Source organism: Lissotriton vulgaris, chromosome 6 (assembly GCF_964263255.1).
Source record: "Lissotriton vulgaris chromosome 6, aLisVul1.2, whole genome shotgun sequence".
Lineage (NCBI taxonomy): Eukaryota > Metazoa > Chordata > Amphibia > Caudata > Salamandridae > Lissotriton > Lissotriton vulgaris.
This window is the reverse complement of record NC_141694.1, coordinates 1758875849-1758890593: the sequence shown is the minus strand read 5'-3', so window position 1 is coordinate 1758890593 and position 14745 is coordinate 1758875849. Positions and strand designations below refer to the sequence as shown.

At 43.0% G+C, this 14745-nt stretch overlaps 1 protein-coding gene across 1 annotated transcript in view; it reads left to right on the top strand.

Moving 5' to 3' along the window:
* The window catches only part of MSRA (methionine sulfoxide reductase A), a 1022917-nt gene that overhangs the window by 358327 nt on the left and 649845 nt on the right, over nt 1-14745 (top strand). Inside the window, exon 3 of the mRNA XM_086927997.1 lies at nt 4945-5064. Within this exon, the coding sequence (XP_086784123.1) occupies nt 4945-5064 (120 nt within the window). The remainder of the gene's footprint in view (nt 1-4944; nt 5065-14745) is intronic.

The following is a 14745-nucleotide window of genomic DNA, read 5'->3' as shown; positions in this document are numbered from 1 at the left end:
CCCCGTCCTCCATGCAGACCTCATTACAGCCTGTGTGGAGGACAAGCCCAAGGCCCCCATTCCCTTGTTGAGCGTCGAACCAGGACGCTCAAAACCAATCACAACGCTGCACTGCAGCATTGTGATTGGTCAGTGGGGCCTGCTTCCTGTTCCTCGAGGTCCATGAGGAGAGCAGGAGCAGAGACGAGATACCCGGCGGCACAGTAAGTTTATCATTTTGAAAATGTTTTTTTTATATGCGGGCCCCCCCATTCCCAGGCAACTACCCACCACTGCACAACTCCTCCCAACCCCGACACGACTCCTCCTCACCCCCCTGCACGATCGCCCCACCACTGTGCGACCCCCCTCCCCTGTGCTACCCACCCCACCCCCCTTGAGCCATGCTGGCCAGCACTGACTGTACCTTAGTATCCACAATTGGCCAATGTATGACGTTACAACGCATACATTTACAACGCATGCCTTTACAACGCAGTTTTTACACCGCAATATCTCTTACAACGCAAAACATACATTTACATTGCATGCCATTACAACAAAAAAATGTTTTAACTACATTTACAACGCATTCCATTACATCGCATTATACCTTTACAATGCATACCATTACAACGCATACCATTACATTGCATTTAAGGTAAGTGTTGGATAGTCTAGGGGTAAAAATTACTATTCTAACTCCAGGAGGTGCAACAGTAGGGTAAGTGTTGGATAGTGTAGGGGTACTATGCGTTGTAATAGTATACTTTGTAGTGACATGCAAAGTAATGGTTGCGTTGTAGTGACATGCATTGTAAAGGATGTTGCGATGTAATGACTGCGATGTAAATGAAGCGCGAAGTGATGACTGTGTTGTAAAGGTTGTTTCCCACAATTGGCACATCCTTGGCCACAGGTAGGCCCCTTGTAAAAGGTACCATGGATACCAAGGGCACTGTGACCAGGAAAGGCCTCTAAGGGCTGCAGCACCTATTGTGTGCCACCCTCAAAGGCCCTGCACCTTAACACCCTCACCCTGCCACTGCAGGCTGCGTGTTTTGGTGAAGAGAAAAGTGAAGAGTCAACATGGCACACATCTGTGTGCCATCCCTATAATCCACTTCTTGAGGCCTAGGTATCCCACCCTTGCCACACTTGGTAGAAAACTTCTCAGCACATTAAACCCACACTGATGGCAGTGTGAGATTTAATGTAAAATGCTCTCAGAGGGCATCTTTGAGCTGCCCCTTGAAAATCGACCAACCCTAGTGTGGTTCCTGAATGGCTCCCTGCCATTTTGCCACCACCAGACAGGTTTCTGGACCTCTGGGTAGAGAGCCTCTACTCTCTGGGTCCAGAAATTAAGCACAACCTAGACAGAGATGTCATGCCTCCTCCCCAGGATGGGCTGGGTCCACAACAGGGGAAGCTTCAAAGGCGTGCCGCCTTTGAAAGTTGTCCCTGCCTTTTGCTGCCCCCAGCAACTGGCTCCCACCGGTTCTGACCCCCACTTTTGGCAAGAGAGTCGGCGGGAAAACTAAGCTTGCAGAGAAAGGTGTGCCCACCTTTGCCAAACCCACCCTTCAGGTGGGGGGAGGGGTCAAGGGGAAGTACACATCTCAATCCCCTCCATCATGAAGCTGAGGGGATACAGCCAAGTAGGAAGAGGCTCATGCCTTCTCCCACTGGTGAGTGGCATAATAGGGGGTGTACCCACCCCAAGGAATGGACCCATTGGTCCTGATCTGCACACCCCTTTAACGCCCCTAAATTTAGTTTTTTAGAGGCGACCCTGAACCTTGCCTCCTCTGATTCGAGGGAAAAGAAGAAGGACCAAAGAGCAGTGCTGACCCAGGAAGAATAGGAAAAGGACACTGACTGCTTTGGCCTCAGCCATACCGGCCTGTCCCATCTACGACCTGCCTACAGCAAGAACCCAAGCGAGTCCAGCAGCCAACAACCCCCAGAGCGCCTGCCCTGCGACCTTCCTACAGACTACTGTGGGCACCGGATTTGCTCAACCAAAGACTCACCTGCAGAATCCGGATTCCGGTGACTCCGCAATTCTGCACCACCCACGGCCCAAGTTCGAGTGGCCCAACACCCCAAGGAGGTCTCCCCAGCGATCCTGGCCTGGGATATGGTGATCCCTGACTTTCCTCAAGACGATGCCTGCAGCCTCAACCTGAACGATTCCCGACCGCGACCGGAGCTGGTAAGAAAACCTGCACCAGAAGACACCCCTGCACCCGACGTCCCACGGCCTTGGATTGGCCCAACCGAGAGAGTTCAGGCATCACCCAAGATCCCAACTTACTTTTCCAGCCAGTGGTTGCCTTCAGGAAGTCTCCCTGCCCGAGCCTGGAGCCACTTCGTGAAACTGAAGGTCTCCATTGGAAAGCACAGGGTCCCGACATCCGTTGTGCACCCTGCAAGTGGCTGCCCCAGTGCCGCTGGTGGTGCAGCTTCTGTGCTGGTCATTGGCCCCTGTATTGCTGACCTTAACCCTTGGAGCTTTGCTTCCATACCTGAGTGGCCTGCTCATCAGCAGTCCATAACCGAAGGCCCCCTTAGACCCATTGGCTAATATTGGGCCCCTGTACTTTGCAACCAGCTGCCCCAGTGGTGCTGGTGGTGCAACTTGAGTGCCCATCTAGACTTTGAGGGACCGTGGTCCTAACACCCAAAACTCACCCTCGTAAGTCGTGTACTATACCTGAGAAACCGGTAATACGTTTTCCCCAAAGGAGCCCACGTAAAGAATTTTGGGCCTCAAAAATGTTTGTGTTGAACTGTGTTGTGTGAAGAAAAGAGAATCCTAGTGCAAAGTATAAAAGTCATACTAACCTTGTATGTAGAGATACTAAGGTGTGGTATCTAGGCATACCACCTTCAGTTCTCAAAGTAATTGAACAAGTAATCCAAGAGTAACGAAAACGAAATACAGTGTAATTTAAATTGTTCCTAAAGCATTTTCCGACCTGTACAATTGTAATTTCGAGCACAACTGTATTGCCTTGAACAGTCTTGCATTTTGAAAGTGTTTGTTACTTATCTGTGCCAAGTTCTGCTTGGTTCTAAAATAAAACATACATATACCTTTCTTACCTAATTGGTCTAGATTCAGTCTCTCAGTGTGTGTATCAGTCCATGATTGAGTGAATACGATAAATGCTCAACCCACCCTCTGGATAAGATTATCTGCTTGCCTACACTACCACAGAGAGAGCTGTTAGTACTTACCTAATTTAGCCTCTGCTATACCTCTGGGGACTGCCTGGACTCTGTGCATACTATATCTCATTTTGGTATAGTATATACAGCGCCAGCTTCCTACATGCACCATGATAAAATGTGCATAACATAGGAAATTAAATAATCGCACTGCAATTCTTTACTGCCACAACACTAAACAGCATTCTGTATAGTTCCTGGAGCCTTCTTCATCCAGCATCATAGGGGGCGTTTTAGCTTTAGTCAGCACTCACTGATCTTATCCAGATCCATCGCTATATTTCCCCAAAGACCTCAGATGGTTTGTTGTTTCTCTCAGCGTACACCCATAATATTAATTGTTCTTAAGCAATACACTGCGCTCCTTATACAGTATCCTTGAATTTAAAGACAAGCTAGTGTCCCCAGTCATATAGGAACCCTTGTCATCTACCCCATGGAGATACATTGTGACTATTTCAATACCACAAAGGATACTTTCTCGTCACAGACTTAGAAGCAGGAACTGCTGACTGGTAGAGTTTCACCTTTTTTAACCTACTTTTCTAGATCCCCTTTGTCCCAAGCGGCATAGCAAATTACAGCTTTTTCCATCTTAAAAAAGATCCCACATCTATTTTCAGTTACAAGCTGGTCATAGGCCCAACTGAATAAATCCCCTCTATGGTAATTGCAAACCTTTATATGCACACAAAAACACTTTTTTGATTGCCATGACTGATTTGTTTTTTACTCATTGACATTAAGATGCCAGGTAGTGCACCTGTGGGTCATGGGGCACTTCTTTGAGGCTCTTTCATGAAGGACTTTATCTCTGGTTTACAAAATGTTGATCAGCATTCTGGGCATCTTAAACAGACTGACTCAATTGGGAGACATATGGAGAGGTGAAGCCAAATAGTATCCAAATGAAGTGCATATTAGAGTTGGGTTGACACTGATACTGATCAAACCCTTACAAAGGATATATTATACTAACGCGAGGTTGAAAACCTGGGAAAAATTGGTTTATACCATTGCATTATAGGCGAGCCGGGTCTGGTGACTCAGTGGACTAATGCATCCACTGCAGGGGCCGGTGTTCTACCTCATGGTCACAGGTTCAAATCCCGGTGGGCCCACTCAGCCTTACATCCATCTGAGGTCGATAAAATGAGTACCATTGAGTTGGGTAACAATAAACATCTGTTATTCAGTGCCAAGAGACCAATCGGTGAACGTGCGCTTTACAAATACACATGTTATGTTATGCCTGAATTCAAAATTGAAGATTAAGGAGAAGGGACAGGCTTATGGTGCAAGAAATATGAAGTGATGGCCCATCCGCAATATATGTTAAAATGGGGCTTGTCAAGACATTGCAAGGTTATGGGGAGCCCAGAAATGGTAACCCTGGAGGAGTAGTGTTCATGCATGGACTGTTGCGTGCTCAATGAGAAGTATGTGTACGACGTTAGAGGGCTGCCCCTTGTATGTGGTAAAGTCTGGGGGCCTTGGATGAAATGTAGAGGGTTGCACAGGTGGAGTTGGATATCTTCAGCATATTGTGTAAAAGTGATATATTAAGAAAAGAAAATTGGGTCTGTGACATAAAAATCGTTGTATTATTGTAGAACAAGATGCTTCCCTCGTCAGTTATGCTTGTAGCTAATGAGACCTAATAAAGGGTTCCATTGTAGGAATGGTCTCTGAAGTCTAATATCCTGCCTCATGTGTTTTGTTTTTCAGGTATGGGCTGTTTCTGGGGAGCAGAGAGGAAGTTTTGGAATCAAAAGGGCGTCTATTCTACTCAAGTTGGTTTTGCTGGAGGATACACTCCTAACCCGTCTTACCAAGAGGTCTGCTCAGGTGTGGATGTTTTCATAATGCATTTATGGCCGGTTGATGTTAGTTAAACTTGAAAAGATAAAAAACTAATACCACATATTAGTAATGGATTGGAACACTTAGGAGGTAGATTTGGTCTTAAACACACATCTACAACCAAAGTTACCTTTGTTACGCCTGCCAGTTATTCACAAAGGGATTCCTGGCAGGTGTAAGCCCTTTTATGGGTGTGGACATCACCACCAGAGTGGAAGCTTTGGACATCTGCAAACAAAAAGGCACATAGCCAGGGATACATTTTTTAGGGACATAGCCCTCAGCTATGACCAGACATCAAAGCTGTGCAATGTAGGTGCATTCTTTCTCAAATACTAGTAGAGAAGAACGTACAGTGTGCAAGGTTTTAAAGCACACAAAGGTTTTTGGTTCTTTTTTTTTATTATTGGTGCGATAGGTTATACTACTAAATATCAACACCCAGAATATCATGGTACAAGAATATCAAGGACGGAATATTGAAAGGTAAGTGCATATAGAAAAATATAGATGTACTATTCCAAACCCTGCATCTACCTACCTTGAAGATATATGTATCATGTAGGTATATAATGGAGGCAGGTATAAAATACCTATACTTTAATGTCAATATTTCGGATTCTATATTCTATCATCAACATTCTGTGTCTTCAATATTCTGGTTTAGATATTCATGGTGCACACCATGTGATTATATGGAAAGGAATATGTGGATTTTAGAGCACACTCAATCAACTTTACGCAATCAAACTTTAAATCCTATCAATGAGATGGGATTTAAAATAGAGGGTTGTAAAGTTGTAAAGTCAGCTGATTCACAACTTTGTGTATTTTCTAAACTGCTCCACACCTCTTAATTGAGGTGGCAAGTGTCCAGCATCCATGCTCAACATTGTCTGCTCTAGGAAGTACTACCTGGGACATTCTGCATCAGGAGCCCATTACACTTGGATGGCCCGAAGGGATAACCTTATTTCAAGTAAAGTACTTAATCTGCTTCTCAAAGTGTGGGAGTTTCCTAATTCCACCCAACTCTGTAAATGAAGTTTTAATTTAACTCCCCACTAATTCAAATTAACTTCACAGAGTGTTTAGAGCATATCCTTCAAGGCCACTTTTGGGATATTAGTGGCAAAAAGTGTGTTTTAAACATTTTAAGGCATCAACAATGATGAAGATTAAATAGAATGTAAGTGTCATTTTACAGGGAAAGCTAGGAAGGTCTCACAACAAATGTCACTGTAAGGTTGTGACAAAAGATGGATAGTTTATTGACATTTGATGAAAAGCACCAGTCAGAATTCTTTGGACTTCACATAGGCCCCGACAGTGGTATCCACCCCTTGTAATTACAGGCAGGTTGTGTGGAAGGCTTGGTTCAAAAGGAGACCTTTGTATGACACCGCCTAGCAAGATAGGTACGGAGGCACAGTAAATGATAGGTGATTGTGTGACCCTGGAATGGGTACTTCGAAGGCCTGTGGCATAGTTGAGTACACTAGTTCCATCCCCAGTTAGCGAAGCCGTAGCTGGCCAGGCAGCAGCACTACCTGTTAAGGTTCTGAATGGTGGTTTCAGGGTTTTCATCTAGGTTCCTGCGCTGTGATAACCTCTCTGTTGCTGCTTTCATGGTACCTCCTATTTTGCTGCTACAGAGTCCTACACTTCCAGAGTTCTGTGCATTCTTCTCTCTTTCCCATGCAGTGGACTCCTTGCATAGAATCATCAAGCTGGCACCCTTGATGTGCTACAATTACTTGGACGAGCATGCACTTTTATGAGTGGCAAATGTAGAAAGCATGGAAGCCTGCCATGTGTACTAGAAGTGAAAAATATTTACTTACAGGAGGATTGTTCAGCAATACTACTAGTGCAGATAAGAGTCAAGCTTTATGTTTTAAAACAGTTAAGAGACTGCCTTATTGAAATGTGCAAACCACCTCCATAATAGAACGTTGACTCCTCAGCAAGTACCTTGTCCTTTCCTGTGACTATACCAGCAAATTTAGACATGGCTTATATGCATTAAAGGGAAGGCATCAGCACTTCTCACCAAAACCATTCAGTAACAAATAACAAGGGATTGTGATTGTTAAGCAATTTGTAAAAAGCAATGTGGATCAAGTAACAATTGTTCCTAATTGGGCTTCAAAGGCTGCTTACTATGCAAGGTGATTTTTGAAGCACAATTTACTCCTAAACTGCCCTCACTGCCTCTCTCACCCTTTTCCCCACTATCCCCTTTCTCTTCCCCCTGCACCTATCTTCCCCTTTCTGTCTCTCCTACTCCTACTCTTTCTCTTTCTTTTTATTTTGCTTTCTCTCTTTAATTCTCTCCTTTTCTAGAACGTATTCTCTCTATCTTCTCTATACTTCTCATTATTTATATTCTCTCCTTAGTCCTCTTCTTCATAGATCCTGTATGCCATCTGAAACATTTTCTTGGCTGGGCATGGCTATGAGCAGCAGCTGCAACCTTTCTTTGGCCACTGTGTTTTCGCTGTACTCGTGTCATGATGCCTACCATCCTGGAAGCCTTCTAGAACTGAATACGTCCCCTAGGACTGTGGAACAAAGAAGAGTGCAATGTGACCATCATGTCCCTGCAGCTTGTTGTCCATTCTTGTTGGACAGGAAATGAGGCTGCATAGATTAGGTGGGTTCTAACTGCTTTAGGGCAACTTGTTGATATCCATTGCACAACCTTCATATGAGGTGGACTTCAACAGATTGTCCACAGTACTGGAAAAGAAAATACTAATGATAAATAATGCCAGAAATTTTTTCTTTTCCAAAAACACAGTCGGGAAGCAAGGAAAATGCTTCCCAAAAGTCCCAAGTTTGATTTTTCTTTTGTTTTGCTGTAATGTGTAGCACACTGTGCGTGCGGATGTCACGGCAAAACAAAAGTTAAAGCAGACCATGATAATGGAATCTGCTTGGATTCACAAATGTCTTCCTGCACAGTATTCTTACACTTCTCCCAATAACAATAGTACCTCACTCATGTAGCTAGGACTTTCAACAATGAAAGGAAAGGCCTCAAAAGCAACAATAAAACATCACGATTTAACTTTGCAAAGTGACCCATTCCGGCCATATGGGTAGCTGTAGTGTTTAAGGGAGGGCTTGGTGAGATCCCAGAGAAACCTGCCAGGCCCAAACATTTCTGAAAACAAGGCACCTAGGTTAGTCCAAGGTGGTGTAGCTTGCATGGATTCCAATACCTTTTCTTACCCAAAAATGCCCTGTAAACAAGAAACCTTGCATAAATCAAAGATTTTCCTCATATTTCTATGAAGGAAAATTGCAAAATCTTTGAGGATCCATAAAATTCCTACCAACCAGCATTCCCACACTTCTCCCAATAGAAACGGTACCCCAAACGTTCATCAAGTGTCATGCATTTAGTACATTAATTTCATAGGACTTCGCAACAGCAATTTATTTTCTATGATCATCAATTAGCTAAAGATAAAGCACTATTTTAAAGGAGGCAATACATTTAAAAAAACTGATTTATACTGATCAGATCTGATATTACAAAATATATAAATCTGAAAATATTAGACAATATGCGGAGCTGTCTAGAGAGGTCAATTATAATACAAATGCGTTCAGCCTCAGATGCCGTGATTATGGTTTCCCCAATATTTGGTTCAAGAAGATGAATCCTCAGCATGTTGAGCGTAGCAGGGTTATCTGAATATTAATTAATTACTGAAGGATTGGTAGTCCATTATAGCAGCCTTTTATTACATGACATGCCCTGAAATATTGGGTAATTTCAGATTCACACTACTGCTAGTTAGGGTATTTGCTGTCCTCTGCGGCAGGCACATTAACCTAACAAACTATCTAGCACCATCAAATAAAGATCTCTAGAGCAGATACATTATCTCATTATGCCTATATTTCACAACAGCTTAATACCCTTAGAGAGTCTTTTAGACTACAGCAATGTCGGTCAAATGTAAGTCGTACCCAACTTGTGATAACTCTGCCCCAGTCAGTAGGCTAATCAAAGCACTATACCGTATCAAAATATGAAGGTTTACTGAGTGTACATTGCTTAAGAATGGCTGGTAAGTTTAGGTAGTGACAACCACTTATGTATCTGTTTGTATGTGTTTTGAAGACAGCATATGTGCAGGACTGTATGGGTGGATGAGTGTGTATATGTGTGTGTTAGTGAGTGAATGACTGTCTCACTAGAGTCTTTATCAGTAACTACATATGTTTTAATCTATTATATGTGAGTATTGATGTATATAAGTGAGTATATGTGAGAGCGAGAGATTGTAAGAGTTCCTGTTTAAATAAGTATGTGTTTTTATAAGTGATTGTTTAAGAGAGTAAGTATGTGTAAATTTCCATAGAAGTAAAGTGGTAGTGTGTGTATAGTTCTATATGCAAATAAATGGATGTTCAATAGTTTTTTTGCATGTGTGAGTATGTGTGTGAGTAACTTGTGGATGACTGTCGGTGTGTAACAGGATGTATAGGTGTATCACTACATATGATGAGTGGGTATATGTATGAGTGACTATATAGAACTGTTGGTGAATGAGTGGATGTGTATATAGATGGTGGAATTACTGAATTGTTTGTTGTAACTGGTATGGGTATCTCCATTTTTTTGAAAATGTTAATTTCTATTTTTTAATATGTGTTTCAAGGGTTACATTACACTGAAAGGAGGTCTGTCACTCTGTCACAAGGATGGTGTCATCAGTGATGTCATGAGTGATGTCACTTACCATGTCATGAGTGATGTAATATGTGACATCATCAGCAGTGCATTGCAGGCGCGCAAGTTATAGTGAGTCCAACTAACTATAACGTGGGAATTTCAATGGTTTTATGTCAGTAAAATTTCCAGGTAACTATAACTGGTGTGAAACCTATGGTTTTTTTGGTGTATTTAATAGGTTTTTTAAATGCTAATTCCTAACTATAACTGGTGTGAAACCTATGGTTTTTTCAGTGAATTTCATAGGTTTTTTAAATGCTAATTCCTAACTATAAGTCTCACTTTCTAAGTAAGACTGCTAACGCTCTAGTTGTTCTTTAGAACACTCTGGTACATTCTATCATTGGGCTATAGTTGGGCTACATATGGCTGATATTTGGGCTACATTTGTATTTATTTGTCTCTGGTGGCCATCTTTGGGATACATTGGGATACATTGGGCTACATTTGGGCTCTAACATATATATAGCCCAATGTAGCACAATATATATTTTTTTCAAAGTTAATTTTCGTAAAAACCACTTGAGTATAGCAAAGGCACATTGGGCTACCAGTCCCTTCAATTTTTCCTATTTTATTTATTTATTTGGTTTAAAAAGATTTTTTGCCTTGGAGCGCTCCGGTGCGCGCCCCGGTGAGCGCCCCGGAGAGCGTACTCGTTTGAAGCGCCCCGGTGCGCGAACCGGGAAGCGTCCCGTTAGCGCAATGTCGCAAACGAAAATATGATCGTGACGTATCGCGTTGCCGCGTCTGCGTGATACGCACGGCGTAAACGCACCCGGAAGCATTCGACGCGCTTACGCGACGCGCCCCTGGGCGCGCCCCGGGCCGCGTAGCGTAAGCGCGTCGGGTCATGTGACCTGAAAATAACACTTTTGATTGGTTCACGACAGTTTTGTTTTCCAAATGATGAAAGACCTCACCTTTTTTCCTCATTTTCACTTTGTTGTTTGAGTGAAGAAGACCTGCATTCTGTAAGAAATTGCTTCACTGGTAGCAGCTGCAGGTGCATCTACACCACCACCACCTCCACCACCACCACAAAGACCACCACAAGACCACATTGGTGGTCATGAAGAAGAGGAGGATGAAGAGGAGCAGGAGGAGAGGCAATATCTGCCTGAGGACAATCTCCCATACAAACCCAAAGAACATTTTATTTGGGAGTTTTTCAAAATGCCAAGGGGTGCCAAAAAAGTAAATGCAGCAAAGGTCACTTGCCTCATCTGTGAGCAAGAACTGTCAAGAGGGAACCCAAACAGGGAATATTCGTTAGGGAACCACATGATGATAAGGCATATGCAGAGGAAGCACCCAAACAATTATTCAAGAGCAGAAGTCAGGCAAAAGACCAAGAACCCTCCCCATCCTTCAACTTCAGGCACCTCCAACCAACCCACTCCATCGGGTGCAGAGGCTAGGGAGATGGTCCCTAATGTCCAAACCAAATTTTTAAAATTTAAATTTGTTTGCATATATTGCAACAAAACTATATCATATGGTGAGCAGAGCATCACTTTACTTAATCGAGCTGCAGACAACCATCATTTTTTTCTATTTTTTTGCTCCAGTTGAGCTGTTTGCAATTCCCTGTCTTTTGTTTCACCCCAGAAAAACTACAAAAAAATATAAAATTGTTCTGAAAATCCCCCCCCAAAAAAATGTTCCAAAAAACAAAACAAAAATATAAAACAACATAAAGTACAAAAAAACCAGTTCTTTTCAGAACTACCTCCCATTTATATAAAATGACTTACATTTTTAAAGTCTGCCATTCTCTTTTCTCCCCGGTGCGTGTACCGGGCGCTTCCCCCGCGCAAATCGAAAACATTTTTTTTTTTTTGCCCAGCTGGACCCTTTTATATCCCCCACATCAAACCTAGGGGGACAGGGGGGTCTACCCTGCCCCCTTATGGTCAATTCCCCATTTGTTTTGGCCACCTCTTGTGTCTCGATCCTACCGAGACACAAGATGGCGGCCGCTCCGGACTGTTTCGAATGTTTACAGACACCCAAGAACCAATCCGCTTTCTGCGCGCAAGTCGTGTCGCGCGCCCGGAGCGTATACCGGGGCGCGCTTATAGATATATATATTTTTTTAACCTAAATTACTCAAAATCCACTGTAGCACATGTCTTGAGACATAGCAAAGGCACATCGGGCTACCAGTCCCTACAATTTTGCCAAATTTGGTGTAAATCCATTCAGCCGTTCGGGCTAAAAGTGAGGTCGACCGCCCTATGGAAATTAACATGGGGAAAACGCGTTTTGGGACCCCATTTTTATCTCGGCCCCCGCTTGACGCACCCCCCCCCCCAAACTTTCAGGGAAGGACCGGAGCTCGACGAGGCCATTTTGAGGAAATTTTCAGGCAGATTCGTCAACCGGCGCCAAAGTTATTCCAAATAGAATTTTGAGATTAAACATTGAAAAAAATCCTAACTATAACTACCTACTGGCGACCGGTATTAAATGATTACTTTGGAGGTGCACCTTGACTCACTCACACATCACAAATAAACCACATCAAATGATCAAAGCCACTGGCCAAACATCACAATGGCAATAACCAAAACTCAATACTTCACCTGGTGCAAACACGGCATCTCAGCCCACTCCTGACTGGAGAGGTTAAACAGCCGTGATTGAGATCCTCAGTAACCAGTGTCCACGCTCCGCGGTAGATGCGTCCGTCCCCACTTGGATTCCAAACTCCCGGTTTCTGAGTCAACAACACTCAGCTTTATGATCTCAAAACACACTAGAAGGTTCGAGAAAGACCTCCCCCCACGCCAGAGGAATCTTACCAGAACGGGCCAGGTTCCAAACAAGCACTCCAATGGCGGGAAGGAGTTCTCTCGTCCCCTACTCCAAACTTGCATGTTCCAGCCTTTATCTTGCGAAGCTCACAGAGCCTTCCGGGTAAACAATCTCTCACCAAAACAAAAAGACCTTGAACATGATTAACCCAAACAACTTGCAAGCACTGCTTTGCACGCAGAAAAGCTCAAGCAAGGCAAAGTCAGAAAAAGGATGACATGAGGCCATGTCAAAGCCAATAGTAAGAACTTCATGATTCTCATCAATATACAACATAATGCACAATTGTGCACAACTGCTTATAGATTCACATACTTCATCTCTCAATGTACAATACCGAGCACATGTGTGCATCACTGCCCACAACACTGCACTTCGAGACCAAAAAGTACATTCCACAACTCTCTCTCCCTCTCATGCTTTTAAATTCACATCATACACCTTCTGTTCTTGGAAAGGCTGTCCTACTCCATGACAGCTCCCACTGAAAGTTTGCAAGATTACAAGAAAGAAACTTTTAAGAGAAGCAAGGCATATGCAGGACGTTGTACATTCAGGCTAGGTTAAAACAACAATGGTAGTCAAAGGTCATCACAGGGTGTCAGACCACAAGAGTGCCTCTAGCACTACATTCCACCCCATGACCTTTGACTATCATTACATAGAAATATTTAAAAAACTGAACTTCTTAACTGAAAGCACAACTATAACTGAAAAACTGAACTTCTTAACTGAAAGCACAACTATGATTAAAACACGTTAAAGCAGTAACTTTATAGACTCATGTGCTGAACTGAAAGCACAAGTATAATTGAAATACACATTAAAACAGTAAAATCATAAAAGCATGTAATAATCATTTCAAAGCATGTAAAAGTAGCTCATGCATATCTGGATATTCAGCAAGAATAAATGTTTGATGGATACACAAAATAAATGCACAAATAGAATCAAGCTTATGAACTCAGTAATGCTCCTAATGTCTCAAATGGCTAATACTGGAACTTCTACGGTTGAAGCAGCCACACATATATGTTGTGCTAAAGAATAAAGGCAATTTCATCATCTCAAAAGTGGAAAACCATCTTCTGCAATTTTAATTGCACAATTATCTTTCTTTTCAAAGTAACTAGCATTTGCAGAACAAATAAAGGCCTTTTGTGTGAAAGACATACATCCTTCTTGCATTTAAAATGATAACCGCATGTTTATAAAAATCAGTTCATGATTCTTGGCTTGGTAGGACTGTCTGGTTTGTTCAGCCACAGGATGTCAGCTTGCACCGTCCAGTGATCACTCCAGGGTTGGTGGGAAGGGAGGGGTCCCACCCACAAGGGCCACACATACACGGGCATCCACTAACAGGACAGGGACATCAGGCCGCAGTATGATCTGGAAAAGAAACAAGCATCACTCTTCTGGCAAAAAACATTTTTCAAAAAGCGCATGTTTTCCTTTCTCTGTTTTGAGTTTGAAGGCACAATATAATCATTCCTGTCTGCACGGTTCTCTGCTGGCTCTGAAGAATTATCTGAGAATTCTACCCACACTATAACCTCTGAATTCGTGGTATTTGGATGAAGCTCTCCTTTTCCCTGCACAGTAAGAAGGGCTGGGCCAGTCTCTTTCCTGGCTATTTTCCCACTCACTGCTGAATACTTGCTCCCTTTATCAGTTGGCAGATGCGCAAGGCAATCCATCTGCTCTGTCTGCTCTGGTAATTTTCCTTTCTTCAACTCACCCTTCACCTTTTGTGGGGATGGTCTGGCTTGTGCATACTGACACATAAGAATCACAGTTCTAGGTAAATCTTGGGGGATATGCATCCCTTCATTCTCTGCCCACCTGTTTGTATGGTCTTTCTCTGCTAGTTGCTCGTATTTAGTCATGCACACCAAATCTGAATCGTGTGTCACCACCTCTGTCTCCAAGATTTTAGCCTTTTCATCTGTAAGGGAATTAAAGGTTCTATCTACGGAATATATAGGACCATAAACATGCACAGTAGCTGCGATTTGCAGTACAATCTGCCACTTCACTGGGATATTCTGTGTCTCAAATACCACCCTTGGACTTTCCATTGGGACCTACAC